We start from the raw sequence: 19,153 nt of genomic DNA on the forward strand, positions 1-19,153 counted from the left end.
TTCATGATCCATTATTGCATGGAAGGAGAAAGGAGTGTCTCAGGCTGATAGACGAGGTCTTAAATTGTGTGGATGACGAAGCCAACATTCATAAAGTTGTGACAATGTGTTTGTTACAATAGTAGTGGCATTGTTTCAGTTCATCAGTGTGTCATGACTTCAGTATGCTCCAGGCAACTACATGTCTCAAAAACAATATAAATATAATTGATTTAGGAGAAGCAAGAAGAAGAAGTTTGCTGCTGGAAACCTACATTTCCCTGAGGGAGTCATCCCAAAGGGATCAATAAAGTTCAGTCTAAGCAAGTATGTAAAAAGAAAAACAAATACGCAATTTTTAATAGTATTTAAAAATTACCTCACTCAGCTTCTTTGGAAACCTGCCTGAGCTGTACACATGTATTATGCGCACAGTGCACACATGTACATATAACATATTATTCTTGTTCTTAACACTGACAATTTGATGTTCAGTGTTTGTCACATGTTCAGTATTGCCACAAATTTTAAATTCAATCACTGAAGACAAGTAAAGAAAAATAAGACAAAACGAAGAAGGGTCAAAATGACACCAACTGTATGTACAACTTAATAATCACATGAATATAGAATAAGTATTCAGTAATTCAGGATAGCAGAACTTGAGAGTGGGAGACAGTTATTGACTGACAGAGAAAAAGGAAGACAAATATATGAAGACAGACAGATTGCATAACTTATCCACAACCTTTGGCTTTCAATAAGAGTGTAACTTAATAGCTGCAGTTCCATCCCATGATCCTTTGAGCTGCCTGCTAGAGTCCTCATGAGCTCCAGTGGAAGGAAATAATTCAGTTTCTCTAATAATTTTGCAGCGCACGTCTTGTTGAATATTCAAATACCAACTATAAACTTTAGTGAAAAGACAACCTAGATCTATTTTACAAAAATGTTCTGTATGCTTTGTTTTTATTCCAGCAGCATTTAGTCTTGGGAAAATTTCAGGATTAAATGATCTTAAATCTCTTGGAAATAAGCAATGGGAAAACTTCCATTGTGATCATGATTTTAAATTACAATCCAGCATTGGAATTTAATAGAATTTTATTTTGTACTGTTTTGTACTGAATCCTGAAGATAACCCTGTGAGAGTCAAAGTACTGTCAGAGTATTTATTTTTAGATGTTTTGGACTTTCACCTGGCCATGAACATATACGAAGAACCATATGGTGCCGCAAAAACAGAAAAGAAAAAATGAAAGCTTCTTTATTAGAGCATGTAATGAACTAAAGTGATGATATAAATCAAAGTTACTGAAATTACAATAATAAAAAATTTTAAAAAATGGTTTTGGTTTAAAAAATTAAACCAAAACCAACATTTTTTTCTCAGAAGTGAAGAAATAATTTCAGTTCATCCTTTTTTTCTCCTTGTACATGAAATATCAAATGACTGAAAAAGATGGTTAGCTTGTAAATATTAAATAACCCACATTAAATGAATATCCTTTTGCATCCTCACTTATGTCATCTATTTATTTATTTTGCAGAATAATTACAGGTATGTCGTTGCCTTTCATCTGACCTGGTATAACTCTATCAGCCTCAATTCTAAGTCATGAGACCGACACAATCTGTCTAATTCAGGACATGACTCTGTTGATTTTGACATTAAAAATGTGAACAGTAAAACGATGCACATGACTCGTACGTGACATAATGTGATCTCAATTACAACACTGACCAGATTTGATCAGCTCTGTTATTAAATCAACGACTGACTATTTAGAGTGTTAAATCAGGTGATCCTGTTGCATGCATCAGGAGAAACTATCAGGTTTTCATTATTATTACTTAAGGTTTATTTGAATAGGGACATATGCAAAAACATAAGCTTGAACAGTCATCTGATGAATCATAATGTTTTTAGCTAAAGCTAATTCACGACACTTGTCCCATAGGGGTCTTCGGACAATGGTGATTCATATTGTCCATGGATAGATAAATATTTACCCCCTGGGAGAAGTTTAGGTGTTTCCCCTTGCTCACATGTATGTATAATTTCAAACATGATGCATTGTAACAGTAAAATGGACATTGTTTTTATTTTCAAATATATTTCCATGCAATGCAATGGATGACTGTTTTTTTATACCATGGGTCTTAAAGGCTTAGAAATTCTGTATAAAACGTCAAAACAAAAAAACATAAATTCTATTGGCATGGGACAACCTACTTTGTCATGTTGATGCAATATTGAAGTAGTAGCCTATCTAATATTGTCTTTACACAGTCCGGAATATCATGTACAATATTACTGTTAATTTTGTATACATGACATAGAAATAGATTATTATACTGACCTAAAAGATCACTGTTGCTTTTATTAATTCATTTTATTTGTCACTTGCTGTTTATTTTTAAATGTAGATGTGATTGTCTTACACCAGACAACCAAAACAAACAGCATCAATTCAAACCTGACTCTCATACCATAAATATAAATGTTACTCACAGAGAAATGAGAGTGTAAGCCAAACTCTTATATGGGCTACATAACGCAACTCATTCATACATGAGCATGTGAACAGTGCATGATCAGGGCGGAGATGATGTGACGTCATGCGCCAGACCGACCAATAGCAGCGTGTTTTTCCAGCCTATGATTGTACAGTAAATACTATGAGCTCTGCCTCCTTCACTGCTCTGACCGCAGCGATGAGAAGACAGGAATAAATCGAGAGAAACCCGTGGATGTGCCACAATAACTTTCACTCGAGCTGACACACACCTCTCACGGTTGCTACCTTTGTGAGTTTTCACCTCTCCCGGTGGTGTGGTCGAAAACTAGTCGCTTATTTTTTAGACAACCTGAAAGCCTCTGAGGGGGGGGGGACTGTTGGCCCACTGCAGCGTGAATCACCGGAGACTCGCCTCGCCGCTGGTTGATCCTCGAGCTGTTTTGACCGTCGACGTGCACATCCTCACGGGACAGAAAGCGACGGGAAAGGCACGGGAACCGAGCCCGTGTTTGACCCTGTGCCGCAGCCCAGAGGTGCGCTGCTTGGCAGAGCATGCTAAACAATGAGCCAAAGGGACACACTGGTTCATTTGTTGGCGGGGGGGTAAGTCAGAATTACTCTTTTTTTAAAGTCAGATTTTGCTTGTGTAGTCACAGTATTGGCAGTTTAACAATCCCGTTGTCCATTTCTCCTTGCTCGCTACCAACGTTCAATTTATACACAGCGCGTGTACGTAACCCCTTCAGTTGTGTGCGTCAGTGTCTGAACTTCCTCTCAACATTTCAAAATAAGACCGTTTCAGCTTTATAGTATTTACTTAGATGCGACCTCAAGCGCAATGTTGCTTAGATATAGCGTCAGGGGTATACGTTTAAATTTAACATATTTGTTTTGTTTTCATTACTCAGACATTAACTTTAGTTTTATTGACTTGAAAAGAAATTAGTCTTACTTCGAAGGCACGTTTATTGTATATCCGGGCTCTTTGCCGATTTCTCTCTTAACGTAATCAATTCTGTTAATAGCCAAAGCGATTAGCATGCCTTGATGCAATGGATTATACACCATTTCAGGTGTATGTTTAATTTCATCATGACATTTGTATAAATACTGACCATTAATTATTAACTGTTGAAATTCCACATCCCCGTGTGTTTCACACGTTTGAACAGACCTCCAGATACAGTAGATGAGCATTAACATTCCCATATCTACTGTATGCGTTGTGTGTGGTGGCAGGTTATCTCCGGATTTAAAAGTATGGCAAGATAAATGTGTTGTTTTGTGAATTAAGAATTCAAACTTATAAAATGAAGTAAAGGCTCTAGTCAGACTGCTTTCTTTTTAAGTCGTTACCCTAACAATGGGTGCTCAACTATGTAGACTGGCCAAACAACTTATTCATGAAAGACGAGATTTAAATCAAATCAGATTTTTTTCACAATGTATGTCTGCCTTGTTTTACTCTATTGTCCTTTGTTTTTCTTTCTGTAACCTCAGCCTACTAAAAAAATCGGCGTTTAAATGTGTTAATCCTATCAGACCACAACCTTTCAGTTATCACTGTGATCAGGGATTCAGTACAAGACTCAATGCTGTCTTGAGTAAGAAAACTCCAATTTGTGCTCCCCATAGACCCCTGCATACAGTGCTTCCCCGTTTATTAGAGACACACATACATGCAGCAGAGGGCATAGGACTGAAAGTAGGCAAAGGGTCACCTCTGTATGAATGTGGGTCAGCCTTTTGAAAGGTAAATATAGCTGCTGCTGCTGCTAGTCAAAGTGGACTGTCGCCAGAGGAATTCATGGTCCACATGCACCACTGTAAGGTTTACTGCTAGTATTCACTTGACTGCAAATGTAGAGCTTCATATGGTTAATTACGACAACAGTCTACAAGCACTTCCAGCTTTCTGGTGGCTTGACTGTGAAGCTCTGTGTACACAAGTCCTACTGTGAAATGCATTAGGCGGAGGCAGAGAGGATCAGCAAAGGTGCACGTGTTTCACATGGACATGGCATTGCTCTGAGAACACTCCCTGATGCCTTCAGATAATTACACATCTGAATGAGAGTATACAGTATTGTGTTTTTCTTCCAACTTTAATCCTTTTTCTGTCTCTTTCTTCTACCATCCTCATCCTCTCTACATCCCAATTCAATTCCAAGTCAGACTTATTGGCATTAATGTGACAATTTAGCCACAGCCTAACAACACAATAACAGTAATGATAATTAATTTCATAATAAAAATTATAATTATCAATAATGATATATCAAAAATAATTATCCTTAAAAGTCTTTCCTCTTCTGGGAGCCAGCTCTTTTTACAGCAACTCGCCTCGACAGCCTGTCTGTCTTTGCTGAGTCTGAACATCATAGGTGGCTAGTCAGGATTCTTTTTTTTTTTAATTTTTTTTTTTATAAACTGTGTCCGGGTAATCTGCCAAATGTGTAGTCTCTATTTAGGGTCAAAAATGTGCCTTTACTCTGTGTTGGAGTTGTTCCAATATTTGATGTATTTTTCTCTTTGGTAATTTCTCTCTAGATGTGGTGGCACAGTGGGCGCTATTTTGACTTGTCCTCTCGAGGTTGTGAAGACTAGACTGCAGTCCTCCTCCATCAGTCTGTACATCTCTGAAGTCCAGCTCAGCACCGTCAACGGAGCAAGTGTGGCCCGTGTCGCTCAACCAGGACCTCTGCACTGTCTCAAGTAAGGATAAGCTGCTTTAAATGAAGTATGAATGATAATGCTGTGATCTCCAAACAAGTAGTAACTGTTTTCCTAAAAGTTTTGAGTGTACACAAAACTGGTGAGAGCTGGGTTGGCTTGGCAGAGTCAAGGTCATAGACAGAGGCTAACAAAATGGAAGTAGTTTCAAGCTAGGTAACTGTCAAAGTCACAGCTGTCAAAGATAGTCATTGGTTCAGTCAGTGTAGTGTTTGAATCAGTGTTGATACTGCTTGTTGCTTGTGGCCGAACGTTGCTGCCCCTTGCGCACGTGTAGAATGCATGAACTACTTGGCAGCAGGCGGCTGTCAGTACGGTGGGAACATTGCTACTCTTTTGCCTGATGACGGCAAAGAAAACATGACGCAGGAGTGTTTTTTTTTTTGTGGGAGCTAATTCAGTCGTCAGTTTGATGTGTAGCAGCCCTTAACTTACAGAAACATTTGCAATCATCCTGAGCGACTTAAGGAAAGTAAAGTCAGAAACATTTGTGTATAACTTACACACACCCATGTCTGTTGTTGAGCTTATGAATAGGCAGTTTAGGACCAAAATATGGACTTTTCTGCTTAAAATACAGTTTTAATGACACAGGTTAACTCTATTATTTTTCTGTGAATTAATTGCATAACCTTTTTTTAATCATGTGTCTATGTTTCCTACTTCCTAAGAATAAAGGTGCTTTAGGAGGATGATTATCTTGATCAATGCCACCCTTTAATTTTTCTGGGAGAATGAAAATGATAAAAGCGTAATACAAAGCTGACATTTGTCTCAAAACATGACAAAAAAACTTCCTGTAAAAAGAGTTTCGCAACCTATTTGGTATGTGTGCCAAAAATGCAGTATGTAATGGAAGTCCACTCAACACTGCAAAGTGGGTTATTGTTTGTACTAAACTGCCGTCAGGAGCAGGTTTTTTTTATTAGTCTGGTTTGTTGCTGTTTTTATTGATAAAATATAGTGTACTTGTTCATAAATCAGCAGAGTCTTTCTCAATCATTGTTACAGATAAAAACAGAAATAGCCTCAAATGTTTTACATTTTTGTTGTTATGTCTAGTGTCATTCAACAAAGGTGTAAAAAGAATGTAATCATGTCGTCTTTCCTCTTTAACGACAGACCTACTGTATGTTGAAAATAATCAGAAATATTTAATTAAGTTTTACAACGTTTAAGTAAATATTCCACAAAGTCTGCAGTACTTTGCTCCCGTTGTCTGGCAACCCTTTTCACTTGCAGGGTTAACCAGATTGTGTAAGGCACGAGCTGCTTTGGAAGAATTGTTCAACTGAAAACTGTATCTATTGTGTTACAAATTTGGAAATATGCACAAAGTTCTTTTTCAACAATACATTACCAGGCTAAGTAATACTTTTAAACATGACGTCAGATTTGCCAGAATGTAAAGGGAAATGAGGATTCCACTAGTTGACTTATCTGTCTGAGCGCTGGTTAAACATCATGGCTTTTCTAGTATTTGTTTGGCAAGAAAATAGATTTGTTCTTCTTTGCTGCAGCAAAAATGTTGAATGTAATCTTGGCCTGCCTTAACAAGGCTTATTAACAACACTGTCTTTGGGTTTTAGTTAAATTACATTGTAGCAAAGCTCTCTTTGGGTTGCAGTTAATCAGGGCATTGTTTGGAGCTTAATACTGTTCTTGTGCAGATATTAAAAGCAGGTTTTTGTTATCCTGCAGATAAAAAGGCCTTAGCAGATACTGCACACCACTGTTACCCAATGCATGCTGGAGCAGTGCAGAAGAGGGAACAGCTGTATGTTTAGAGAGGGGAAAAAAACCTCCCAGTGAAAAGTAGGTCAACATGCAGTGGCCCATTTTTGAGCAGAGTATGTGTTGAGTCATGGTTTGAGGTTTGTGTGGAGAGCGTTGTGTGTTTCGGCAGTAACTCGTGTGCACGCCCCATGTATGCAGGCTGTAGTCCTCTAAGCGGTCTGGGTTCAAATCTGACCTGTGGCTCCTCTCCCACATGACATTCCCCACTCTCTCTCTCTTTCACTGAATTCTGACTCTATCCACTATCCTATTTCTACAATAAAGGCCCAAAAATAAATGTAACTTCTAATCTCACTGTGAGTTTATGAAGTTCACATCCCACACAATCACAAGCTGAACAAAATAGAGCTACATGTCTGCTAAAAGGAATATCTGGGCCATGTCTGTTTTTTATTGAGGGACGGATTTTTACCAGAAGACCAGTTTATTACAGATTTAGAGAAAACGTGCGGAACATTATCTCAAGTTGAACCTCAACCCATGCCCATTCTGAAGGAGGTTAGTGGGTCAGGTTAGAGACACGTGAACAATCTTTGAACCCCAATGACAGCGGAAAATAGACGCATGAGCCAGCATTACTTCACCTCCATGAACGCCACCGGAGCGAGGACACCTGCCATCAAGTGTATTTTAGGTCTAAGCATGTTCCTACACTGACCCTATTTATAATGTCACATGTGTATTGAGTATCAGGTCAGGGCAGGTCGCCCAAAATGTCATCGTTTTCTAGTCCATTAGTGAAGGGAACCCACAGAGGATATTAAAGATGGATTTTTATATTTTATTTTTCTGGCATTTTTGGAGAGATAGGACAGTGGACAGAGTCGGAAATCAGGGTCAGAGAAAGAGAGAGAGAGAGTGAGAGTGGGGCCAAAGGTCGGACCCAGCCTGCCTTTCTGGATGACCACCAGAAGATATTAATTGAACAAAAAGACGTTGATCTAATAAAATGCGATATTTTGGGATCTGACCCCTTTTGTGATTTATGTGTTTTTCTGTCATTCTAAAATACTACATGCTAGCTATTCTTGTACTACATGGTGTGTAAAAAAGTATTGCATTATTTTTAATAACTTTCTAGATAAAAAAAAAAAAGCATCATAAAATGCCCACACACAGAGTCAGGACAGCTTTTTGCAGACTCATCCAGTTGTTGTATAAATGTGTTATCTTGTTCTTGTAACAGTAAAACATTGATGTAAAATGCACTTTTCACCTGTAACATGAAGAAATGTAACATGACTTTCTTTTATCTCAATCTGCAGGTTGATACTTGAGAGAGAGGGACCTCGTTCACTCTTCAGAGGACTTGGACCCAACCTTGTGGGTGTGGCACCTTCCAGGTATGTTTACTTTTCCCTACTGTATTCTGGGTGTGGTTCATAGATTTCTATGCCCAACGAAGCATTTATGATACAGAGAGTAAAATCATGTGGCGTATTAAATGAAGCCAAGAGGAGGAGGAAAAAAAAACATGAACCTATCCCTGCATGTCTGATTACCAGCAGAGAGAAGGAGGTCAGCACACTTTATAAGACTTCTGAATGAACAACTGTTATCATGGTTAGCTTGACTTGTTATCAGAGAAACAAGGCGTTTCTGCATCACATCAAATCTGAGCACACAGGGTTTTTTTTTTTTGCTGCATTTGCTTACGCTAGATCTTCTAACCTTTTTCTTTTCTTTTTTTTTTCTACATACTTCCGGCTCATTCAGAGCTTATGTTGGCAGCAATAATAGCAGGCTGCTAATACAGACATGAATGGAGTTAAACCTCACAGAAATGCAATTGAAACCTGTACTGCAAATCCAAGAGGAAATGAGAGGTTTGCCTCTTTTTTTGCTCGGCTGGTTGGGATTGCATAACAGCCTGAGCTGAGTCAATTAAAGTCTTTATGAAACAGCAACAACAGCTGGCCCTGGCCAGATGTGACACTCTGTCATGTGACTATGGCTGTGTTGATGTATTAACACAATGGAATTCCCCTATAGAGACAGTTTAGTTTGTGTCTAACCTCTCTCCCAGATCTGTCTAGTTCTCCTTAGTTACTGTACATCACAAGATTATCGTCATCCTTTTATCTGACTCATATATTCCATAACCTCTCTCTCTTTTGCTATATTTGTCATTTTTTATATTTTTTACCAATATTAATTCACGATTGTCCCCTGGGTCCTTCACTGTCTGAGCTATCTCGGTCTGTCTGACACAGAGTAGGATGTGTCCCGTGGGAGGGTTGTACAGCTGTGGAAATGGCGACTTGTTTCCTGTCACAAAAGCTATAGCAGCCAGTCGTTGGCTGTACGTTTACTGAAAACAGCCATTAAAAACAAAAGAAGAAGAATTCATAAGGCTTAAGTTACACAAGTGTAGCCTGGTCTCTATATCCGTGTTGACATTGCACCCTGTAGCATAGTCTGCAGGTTCACGTAGTCGTCCAAATGATGCAACTGCAAGCCCTGTGATTGGCTAAAGGCCTACACATCCCTGGTATATAATCTGGCCCACTATCTTTAGTGCAGTTTTCTGAAATGTAAAGCTCAGTTTCTTTGTGTTAGCATATTGGAACATCAAAACTTAAGCAACTGAAATGAATGACTTTAATGATTGGACTTTGATCATGGGCACGGTCAATCCAGCACGTTATGTCAGCACGAGATTAGAATTTGAAGACGTGCTGCAGCATAAGATGCAACAGTTTTGCTCGATTTAGATATGCTCTCATTTGGATAGATTTAAGCGCTAAATCTTTTATGATTCAGTGAAATAGCAGGTTTTTTTTTTACTCAGTTCACAAGTGAAGATCTGGGTTGCTTAGTGACAGTTATAATTAGGAAACAGCACTCTGGCACTGGGAAGCTAAAATAATCTTATGTTAATGAGAGCCCGGTCCACTTAGCAAGCTTCAGAATAGCAACAGACAAACATTAGAATAGCTTTCATCTTTCATTACATATGACGATAAACATACACTTTCAGAACCGCGGACACACACATTTCATTTCCATCTGCAGCATCATTATGTTGTGTGATCTCAGGGCGGGGACTGAGAGCAGGAAGGGAAGGTCAGGGGTTTAATTCCATTCAGCTGAAATATTGACTAAATCCTTTGAGTTTAGTTAGTGAGGTGTGGATAGACTCACAGGAGATAAATCTGCTTCCAAAGCTTGATATGAGATTAAGACACACTTGCATGTATGCATTCATAAATGTACACAGAGCTTCTCAGTGGCCTGCTGTTCGTCCGCATATTAGATTGGCTTAGCTCTGCCTTTGATGTACGCCTGTATATACAATATATTAGATAGATTGCTTTCTTTTGGTCAGTGGAAGACAAGCTCAAAAGCTTGTGATTCTTCTTTTCTTCAACATTAGTCAGCTGGATTTCTAACTAACCATTGTGTGTTTTTTGTTTTGGTTCATGGTGTTTCGGCCACAGGGCGATCTACTTTGCAGCCTATTCGACAGCCAAGGAGAAGCTCAATGGGGTGCTGGAGCCGGACTCGACCCAGGTGCACATGGTGTCGGCTGGGATGGCAGGTAATGATGGCTCCTCCCCCCTCCCTTTGTCTTTTTGTCAGAGTGTCATGTCTGTCTGTCTGTCTGTCTGTCTGTCTGTCTGTCTGTCTGTCTGTCTGTATGAGCAGTGTAAATCACTGATGGGTTTTCTTTAAAGAATGATTTTTTTTTAAAGAATTATTCAGTTTGTCTACATAAGACACATTTTCTTTATCTTTATTCATTCTTTTTCACCATTTAAAGATATCCCCAGAGTATCACTTCACTCTCCCTTTATCCCCATTCCTTTCCTTATACATGTATGGGACGGTGGGATAGCTTCACATTTTATTCAAAGCATGCTAACGCTAACCAGTAGTATCTGTTAGAAGATATTTTAGTGGCTGTTTCATGTATAGAGATGAACAGAAAGCAAAGTGGGGTTTGTCAGAAAGCACAATTGGAGACTCTCAGGATCAAACTGACCTTGATGATTGTGGTGAAAACTGCCAAAGCTAATATGCTGTGAAACCAGGATTAGAAAACTAACATTGTCTATGTTGTGTACACTGGTGTTTCTACATCAAATAATTTCAAGAGTTCAGTATCTGGCATTTAACAAATCGGCTGTATTATGTCTGAAAGTATGCCAGTTACAACTTTAACTACTTCTACTCTCTTTTTTATGAGCATTGACTTTCTGTTATATCATATTATGTACTCAAATAATAAAGTCTCTTCACAGTGGCTTTCCAGCCCACATACTATTCAGGAAACATGAATTTATATGAGCAGTCTCATCCTTTAAGGCACCTGAACCCAATGAGACGTAGCATTCACGCTATCTCATGAGGTCATATATGCCACTGGTGATGATCACACTGTAACTGTGCTGTACATGTATGTAGCTTTACAAAGAAGAAAAGCAACATGGTCCTTAGAGTCATGGTTGTGCTTTCCTCCTCTCTGAGTCCCTTTATCCTCCATGTCCTCTTTTTTTTTTATTTCTCATCCTCGTCCCCTTTGTTTCCTTTTTCTTTTTTTTAATGCTTTCATTTTGAGGCCTCGCCTGAGGACTTTGTAAATGGTTTAACATCCCAGTTGTCACTTAAACAGTGTGGTCTGGGCCCCCTTCTTTGCTCTGTGTGTATAGAGGAGAGAGCACGGCCCCCAAAGGTCAACCGGGGCCACTGGCACTCAGGCGGACACGTCAGGTAGCACCCCATTTCTTTACACTGGTATGATGAAAACCATGGTGATTTTTTTTTTTTTATAATTATTAGATAGTTTATATTGGGTATTCATTTGTAATGATAATACCATTGCTTATGGCAGTGTGTGTTTCCTGCTGGTGGTTTTAAGGTTTTGTTTACTGTTCAGTCTTGACACACCCCTCCCTCCCCTTAGCCTGTTGTCTGGTTTAATCCAAACAGTAAAGGTAAAGTAGTGACACATACTACTAAGCAATTTCTGTTGTCTGCACAAAAGAAATGCTAACCTTGTCACTGCTGCAGAAGACTGTAATCGATGTGTTTCACTTTGTCGTTCCTTCTCATCCATCAAAAACATCTGGGTTAGTAAAGGGGAGTAAGGCTGAACACAGCCTGAGTGATACAACACCAACATTTGACTTGGACGTCTGGGTAATGACTTCCACATTTATTGAGTAACTTTGTGGATCCTTTGCCTCTCATGGCCTCCCTTCTGGGAGTTGCGGGCTTCCCTTCACTTGAGGCGAGGGGCTTTCTTCCAGCAGTTAATCTAAAGCATGCTTGTCTTTACTGAATGTAGGTCAAACTCCTCTGGAGGAATTGCACACATATCTTGTATCTATCTTGGGGTCGTGGTAAACGAAATAAAGCAGTATGTAGATGCAGCTCTTAGACGGCGCACTCACACGAGCAGATTTGTCCTGTAAAGTGCTCAAGCATGATTGCCCCCCCTCCCATTGACTTTACTACCAAAACAGACGTGTGGCTAGCATCAAGTATAAGAAATATTTCTCCCGTGAAAAATAGACATGAGACATTTGCATCATGTGCTGTTATAACCATTGATTGTCTCACTGAGCTATAACAATCTTTTTTTTAAAAAAAGGACAGCGAAGGACAGGCTGACCCGCTTGTTGGACAGACAGGTATTACTATTTTGGGGATTGGAGGGTTGCAGTCAACTCTCCACTTCATTGATCACGTCATCTCATATCTCATCCATTTCCATTGTCGAGTCTCAGTTATATAAAACGACAAGGTTAGCATTTCCCCCTCCTTTTTATTGTTTTTAGGTCAGACGACTACAATGATTATTGTAAGTAAACCTCAAAATTTAGATTTGAGTTTTTCTGCCCTCCCTATTTGTACTGTTACTTTCTCTAGTGAGACAGAGCTGCAGTTTTTGATTGGGTTGGTTTTTTCCTGTTCAGCCAACATTTACTGTAACCAACTTGCTTAAATAAGTAAAGGGAGGGATACATCTCAATAAACTTAAAGAGCAAGCAATGTAAAACTGTTAAATTCAAGGGGATCTAGGGTTGGAATAGAGCTGGGGAAAGATGGAGGAGGAGGTCAATCCTTCTCCTCCACTCTTTTCCTCACCTTGCTGTGCAGTAGCAGTGGGATTGGGTGGGAGGTTGGTGGGCTGTGGGGTGGATGTGACTGCTTGTGTGCGACTGTGGTACAGAAAAGCCTGTGTCTATTTTAGGGCTTTACTGTAAAGCTTTCACCCCTGCGTGATTGGGTGGGAGACCCCCGCCACCTGAGCCCCCCATATCTGCAGGCTTCTAGCTGCAGCGGGGAGGAGCTGGAGGAGCTTTGCCCCTCCCTCGTGAGTACACGCCATAAGACGCACTTCCTTCTACTTCCTCTTTTTTTTTTTTTTTGTCCTTCTCCTCTACTTTTCAACAGACCTGTGTCATCCTCTCTTCTTCACGCAGTTGCCTTAACGTAGGGCCGTGTTGCATTGATGCACTAGATGTGACACAGGTCTCTTTATAGACTCGCACTCCTCTTAGCTGTTTGTCTGCAACTGGCCATATTTCATCTTTTGTCTCAGAAACTTCTTTAGAGACGTTGTGCCATCTCATCGTGACACAACATGCTTATAAAGTATCAATGCACACTCAGATCTCAAACATTGATGCATATCTTCTCGTGCTCCTATTTTATAAAAAAAACAAAAAAAACTATCTGTTAAAACATCATCCCATGAAGATAGCATGCACACAGTCTGTCTGCACACACTGTCCCCCGTGATTGACTGATTCTAGTTTAATTTAAACATTCAGGTATCAATAGAAATGGACTTAAATATAAACTTATGTCACTCTGAATTTTAACTTTAGCCCTGCTGAATGATTGAAGAATCTTCTGAACACAACATTCAAGTTCTCTCTTGAAGTTGTGTTTGTGAGACTCCACTGAAGTCTTTTTATTTTTTATTTTGTCAAGACAGGAAACATTTGAGAGACTTTATTGCTTCACATATTAGACACATGTTTGTTTGTTCACTTCAAAACATCTTAAATGATGTTGCAGTAGGCCATATGATGTCCAGGTACTAATAAATGATCATGAAATAATGCATCTAAAGAGGACCATACAAAAGCTAGCTTGCTTTTTCAGGTCACTCATGAGGATGTTATTATTAATCACAATATTTACAAATTCACCACAATCGACTTGAGTTTTGATTTATTGTGACTAGTTTCCTGTATCAGGCCTGTGGCCTGTCTCAGAGCTCATGAGTTACACACTTGTTTAGAGTACAGATTTTTGTTTTATGACTGAACAATGTTTAACCAACAATGAGAAACACCCAGAATGTCAAAAAAAAAAAAGAATAAAAGAAAGTATGTTGTGGGCTGTAAATGGACACATTTCCTTGCATATTTTTCAAAGCAACTTGGAAAAAAAAAAAAAATCAGAGCACCTCTGTCAGCTCTTTGAACAGAGCTTATGTTTTAACTGCTGCTGAAATAAGTAAGAAGGACATTACCTAAAATAAATAAATCAGACAGCTTGGTAATAACAACCTGCAACAGTCCGGCTTGAGATGAGTTTAATGTTTGCTTCATTTTCAGATGTAAGATAGATGAACGTCGCTCACAGCTGCTGCCTTGGTGCACTCTGTTAGATTCTTTAGAACAGAGCTGCTACTCAGCATTTCACATGACGAGGATCAAACATGCATTGTTCCATCAACACCCTTTTATAGGATCTCTTATTAACTGACACATATGGTCTCCAGTCTTCTGAGCAACAATGTTTTTTGTAAATCTATTCAATGATAATGATATCTTGAAAAATAAAACACTGAACTAATTTTGATCCTGTTAAGTGAAGTGCGTCCTCACTGTGTTTGTACAATGTAGTTTAGCTGGTTAGAGTGTGTTCTTCAAAATGTCTCTGCCTCCTTTTAAAACTCACCTCTTCTCAATTCTCAGGGTTCACCGCCATCACAGCCACCAACCCCATCTGGCTGATCAAAACCCGTATGCAGCTGGAAACCAGGTGAGGAACCCCGAATCTCTCTCTGTCTAAAGTTGAAAAGGAGGACTTTAATAATAACAAAAACATCTCTATTGGATTTGCATCTGAAGTGTCCGTGTCATTACAGGAACCGGGGTGAACGGCAAATGAGCGCATTTGAGTGCGTGCGGCGGGTCTACCAGGTGGACGGCGTGCGAGGTTTCTACAGGGGCATGTCGGCCTCGTATGCTGGCATCTCTGAGACTGTCATCCATTTCGTCATCTATGAGAGCATCAAGCGTAAACTGATGCAGGCCAAAGCCCAAGCCAGCATGGACGAAGAGGACGAGTCGGTCAAAGACGCCTCCGACTTTGTGGGCATGATGCTCGCAGCAGCAACCTCCAAGACCTGCGCCACCTCCCTCGCCTACCCTCACGGTAACTTCATTTGAACCATTTCATTTCCTTAAATATATATCGATGAACATTTATCACTTGGGATTTCTTAGAAACGTAACCTCTGTGAAGCTTTACAGGATTGACCTATAGCCTTTTTAGTCTACCGTAAATTCCGGACTATTGAGCGCACCTGGATATAAGCCTCACCGGCTAAAAATAAGTAAATAAATGTATTTGTACATATATAAGCCGCACTTGATTATAAGCCGCAGGTGTCCACGTTATAACAAGAGCTATTTACACAGAAAGACGTGACAAAAAAAAGAGTTTATTATTTAATTAAATACGTAGGCTACCGGTAACATTCAGAAATACGAAGCCTACTGTAAATCCTTTATCAAACAGTGTCTGTAACGCGGCTGATGAAAAAGATTACCGTAATATATTTCACAAGAAAAAGTCCATCCATTCACTGCCTCAGAATGACTTCATTACTCACTTCCTCAGTCTCTTTGTTGTTGTCCCTGTCAGTGTCAACTTTACATGCAGCAGCTCTATTTCCTTCTTTGACAGCCAGGTCGATCGCCTTTAACTTGAAAGCTGCATCATATGTATTTCTCCGTGTGTTTTCCATGATGAGGGTGCGTGCATGAAGCGCAAAATGACTGATATTAAGATCCGACGTGACGAAGTCAAATGTTTTTGCAGCAGAAGCTCATTGTCCCACAAGAAAAATCCATAAATAAGCCGCATCCTTGTAAAAGACGCAGTGTTCAAAACGTGACAAAAAAGTAGCGGCTTATAGTCCGGAATTTACGGTAATTGATTTTCATCTTCTGTCAATTTGTAGAGGTGATCCGAACACGGCTACGAGAGGAAGGCAGCAGGTATCGCTCCTTCTTCCAAACTCTCCTGACAGTACCCAGGGAGGAGGGATACGGGGCGTTGTACCGCGGCCTCACCACCCACCTTGTCAGACAGATCCCCAACACGGCCATCATGATGTGCACCTATGAAGTGGTTGTCTACCTGCTTAGTCGGTAGATATGTCCCCTTTGTGTGTGGGGGGAAAAAAAAAAGACCGAAAGAAAGAGACTTTTAGCGAATGACATAGAAGGAGGTACGAGGAAGAGCGAGGACAAAATGTCATAATGGAGACCAAAGGAAAACCGAAGATACTCAAGTGGACCAGAAGAAAAAAAGGAGGAAGCCCTTTGTTACCATATCAGCATCATCACCTCCAGCTCCATTTATCTGGAACAGATAGAGAGCCAACACAGTAGGATAAGGAAGTAGGCACTGATAGGAGACTGAGAACGAATTTTGGAGAGTAAGGAAGAGATTTAAGCACATGTCAGTGGCCTTTAAGAGAGAGGTTTAATTTGCGTCCTTTTTTGTGCACTGTGTGAAAGATTATCTTAAACACTTTTAAACAGAGCTGATATTGTGAAAGGGGAATGCATGGAGACAACAGAATTTGACAGGTGAGATGATAAACTATAGGTCAATTCGATGAATCGAAGAACCTCTAATTGGCACCGTTTGTCTGCACTTGCTTCAGGACAAGATAATGGAGCTTAAAGAATGTTTGAAAGAAGGAAGTTTGGATTTGAAACAATCATCCATCTTTGCACTACAAAAAGTGTGCCTTCAAGCATTCCCCTCCAAACAATGCAGTGTGTCCCCTCGACGGCCTGATGTTCACACAGCAGTGAGCTGACTGTCCAACAACTGAGAGTGAAAAACAAGCCTCATAAACTACCTAGTGTTTTTTTAAAGAGTATGTTTAAAAGCAGACTTTAGTGCAGTGTTTTGATCCTCTATAAACCTGTGCCTGATTGTGACGCACTTCAGTTGAAGTTGGCCTCTCACAAACAAGGCCAGCTCCTGGCAGTCACTGCTCAGGTCAAATCCTATGTGAAAAGACAAGCCCAACATGTCTGTTGTTTGGAGATGTGAAGTGTGCGATTGTCCTAAAGCCACTACTTGAATATAATGTGACAGAGTGGGTGGATGTTGATGGAGTTTCATCTTCGCCCCATAAGCTGTTTCTCGTGTGTGTGTGTGTGTGTGTGTGTGTGTGTGTGTGTGTGTGTGTGTGTGTGTGTGTGTGTGTGTGTGTGTGTGTGTGTGTGTGTGTGTGTGTGTGTGTGTGTGTGTGTGTGTGTGTGTGTGTGTGTGTGTGTGTGTGTGTGTGTGTGTGTGTGTGTTCAATCACTAAAACTGAGCTATGTCTACGGTTGTGCGTGGTTGTGCATCTGCAGTCATGTGATCCTACGTGTCTGATTTAAAATCTGCTCCTGTTTCCCTCCACTAAGTATGAATGAAGGACACTGCAGCCGTGAGCGTGGAAAAGCTTCGTGCAGCTTTCATTCCTGCTGTTCTGACTGTCCTTTCTTCCAGTGGCTTCCATCTGACCTGATAACATGCACTTTTGTGGCCTTTTGGGGCTTGTGCTTTGCATTTTATTGTGTGGACAGTTTGATTTTGTAAATTGTAAAAGAAAAAAAAGTAATACTGTATATCAAAATGGTATTTTGCGCAACTGTTCTTAAAGCAGATATATTGTACAGTCTAGAGTTCTCAGTAGTTGTGAAGGATGTCAATGTGTGTAAATAACATAGATACTGTATATGCATATCTGGGGTTTTTTTTTTTAGGCCCGTGTGTTCTTGCTGTAGTTTGTATTTGCAAATCTTTGTTCCAATTTTTGTGCAATTTAACCTTGTGTTGACATGGACATGATGTTGCTTGGCAGATTTTTTTTTTCTTTTCTAGTACCATTTTTTTTTTTTGTATGTCGCTATAAGCTGTCTTGCAAACATTTGTACGCTCATAAAAGCTAACAAACGCAGCAAGATGATTCATTCATGTAAGTATTTGTGCTGGAGGAGAGCTTGTTAGTCATTTTACTGCATTTATAAAGAAAGGTATTTGCGTTTTGTGAAGTGTGGATGTCTCTGTCATTGGTAATGTTTACATTGTTCCTTACAGTATGAAGATGGAAGTATTTCACTGTGAGATTTCAAGATCTGAACTCATCTTTCAACAACACTGTACAGAGAATCATAGCAAACTGGGACTGTTAAAAAAAAAAAAAAAAACTAAACTAAAATATTGATTTATTAAGCAGTTGCTAACGTATCCCGTTACTGAGAAGGGTTTTTGGTAAGAAGTAGTCAAGTTCATTTTTAAAAAAAAATCAGCATAAATAGTATATCTTGGGAAAATCGTCACTTAAAATTTTAAAAAATTGCATCCAAGCACCTTATTGTATTTTCCCATGATTTATTTGAATGTCAATTATAGGAACGGTGTTAAACATTACTATTTAAAAAGAAAAATGTTGAGCAGAAAAAGCCCCTCCCACATCCTCTAAACCCAGCCAATGGTGTCTCTATGCATGCTCTTCACATAGAAACAAAGGACATTGACACATTTTCAATAATAAAAAAAAGCTTATTTCACTGCTTCTGTAATATGTGATGCATTCATGTGAAATGATGTTCTTGAACATTCATTTCTTCCCCTGTTGCATTTCAGAGGCACAATGAGGCCTTGTTTTTGTTTTATTTGTAACAAAAAGTTAATTAAAATCCAATTGCAACTAAAAGCTCAGACTGTGATGTCTTTACTTTTTCATTTTGGTTGAATGTATTTTTTAATCCTAAGATTGAAAATAATCAGACTTCAACATTATGGTTTGGATGATAAAATGGGAATGCCTGGTCACATTACATTTATAAAGAAATGTGAGC

General features: G+C 39.5%; 1 protein-coding gene across 4 annotated transcripts; it reads left to right on the top strand.

Annotated features, from left to right (window-relative positions):
- The first annotated feature begins 2,615 nt into the window (after window positions 1-2,615).
- LOC306826638 (solute carrier family 25 member 36-A-like) lies at window positions 2,616-18,339 on the top strand. Of its 4 annotated transcripts, none has more exons than XR_013779461.1 (8): window positions 2,616-3,104; window positions 5,052-5,216; window positions 8,297-8,374; window positions 10,472-10,572; window positions 14,972-15,038; window positions 15,145-15,434; window positions 16,246-17,495; window positions 17,624-18,339. XR_013779461.1 is itself a non-coding variant. In XM_079348089.1 (7 exons), the coding sequence occupies exons 1-7, from the start codon at window positions 3,064-3,066 to the stop codon at window positions 16,437-16,439; spliced, it is 936 nt and encodes a 311-aa protein (XP_079204215.1). In that variant the 5' UTR covers window positions 2,616-3,063; the 3' UTR covers window positions 16,440-17,542. The 4 variants fall into 4 exon arrangements, 1 of the variants encoding a protein (XP_079204215.1); XR_013779462.1 differs by having other exon boundaries at window positions 16,246-17,489; XR_013779463.1 differs by having other exon boundaries at window positions 16,246-17,477.
- The last annotated feature ends 814 nt before the right edge of the window (window positions 18,340-19,153 follow it).

This window comes from Symphodus melops, assembly GCF_947650265.1.
Source record: "Symphodus melops genome assembly, chromosome: 7".
NCBI lineage: Eukaryota > Metazoa > Chordata > Actinopteri > Labriformes > Labridae > Symphodus > Symphodus melops.

Excerpts from the sequence above, each read along its gene's own strand:
- LOC306826638 (XM_079348089.1), top strand. The coding sequence starts at position 3,064 with ATGAGCCAAAGGGACACACTGGTTCATTTGTTGGCGGGGGG. Across the intron at positions 5,217-8,296 it reads GGACCTCTGCACTGTCTCAA|GTTGATACTTGAGAGAGAGG; the intron begins GTAAGGATAAGC and ends CTCAATCTGCAG. Across the intron at positions 15,039-15,144 it reads CGTATGCAGCTGGAAACCAG|GAACCGGGGTGAACGGCAAA; the intron begins GTGAGGAACCCC and ends GTGTCATTACAG.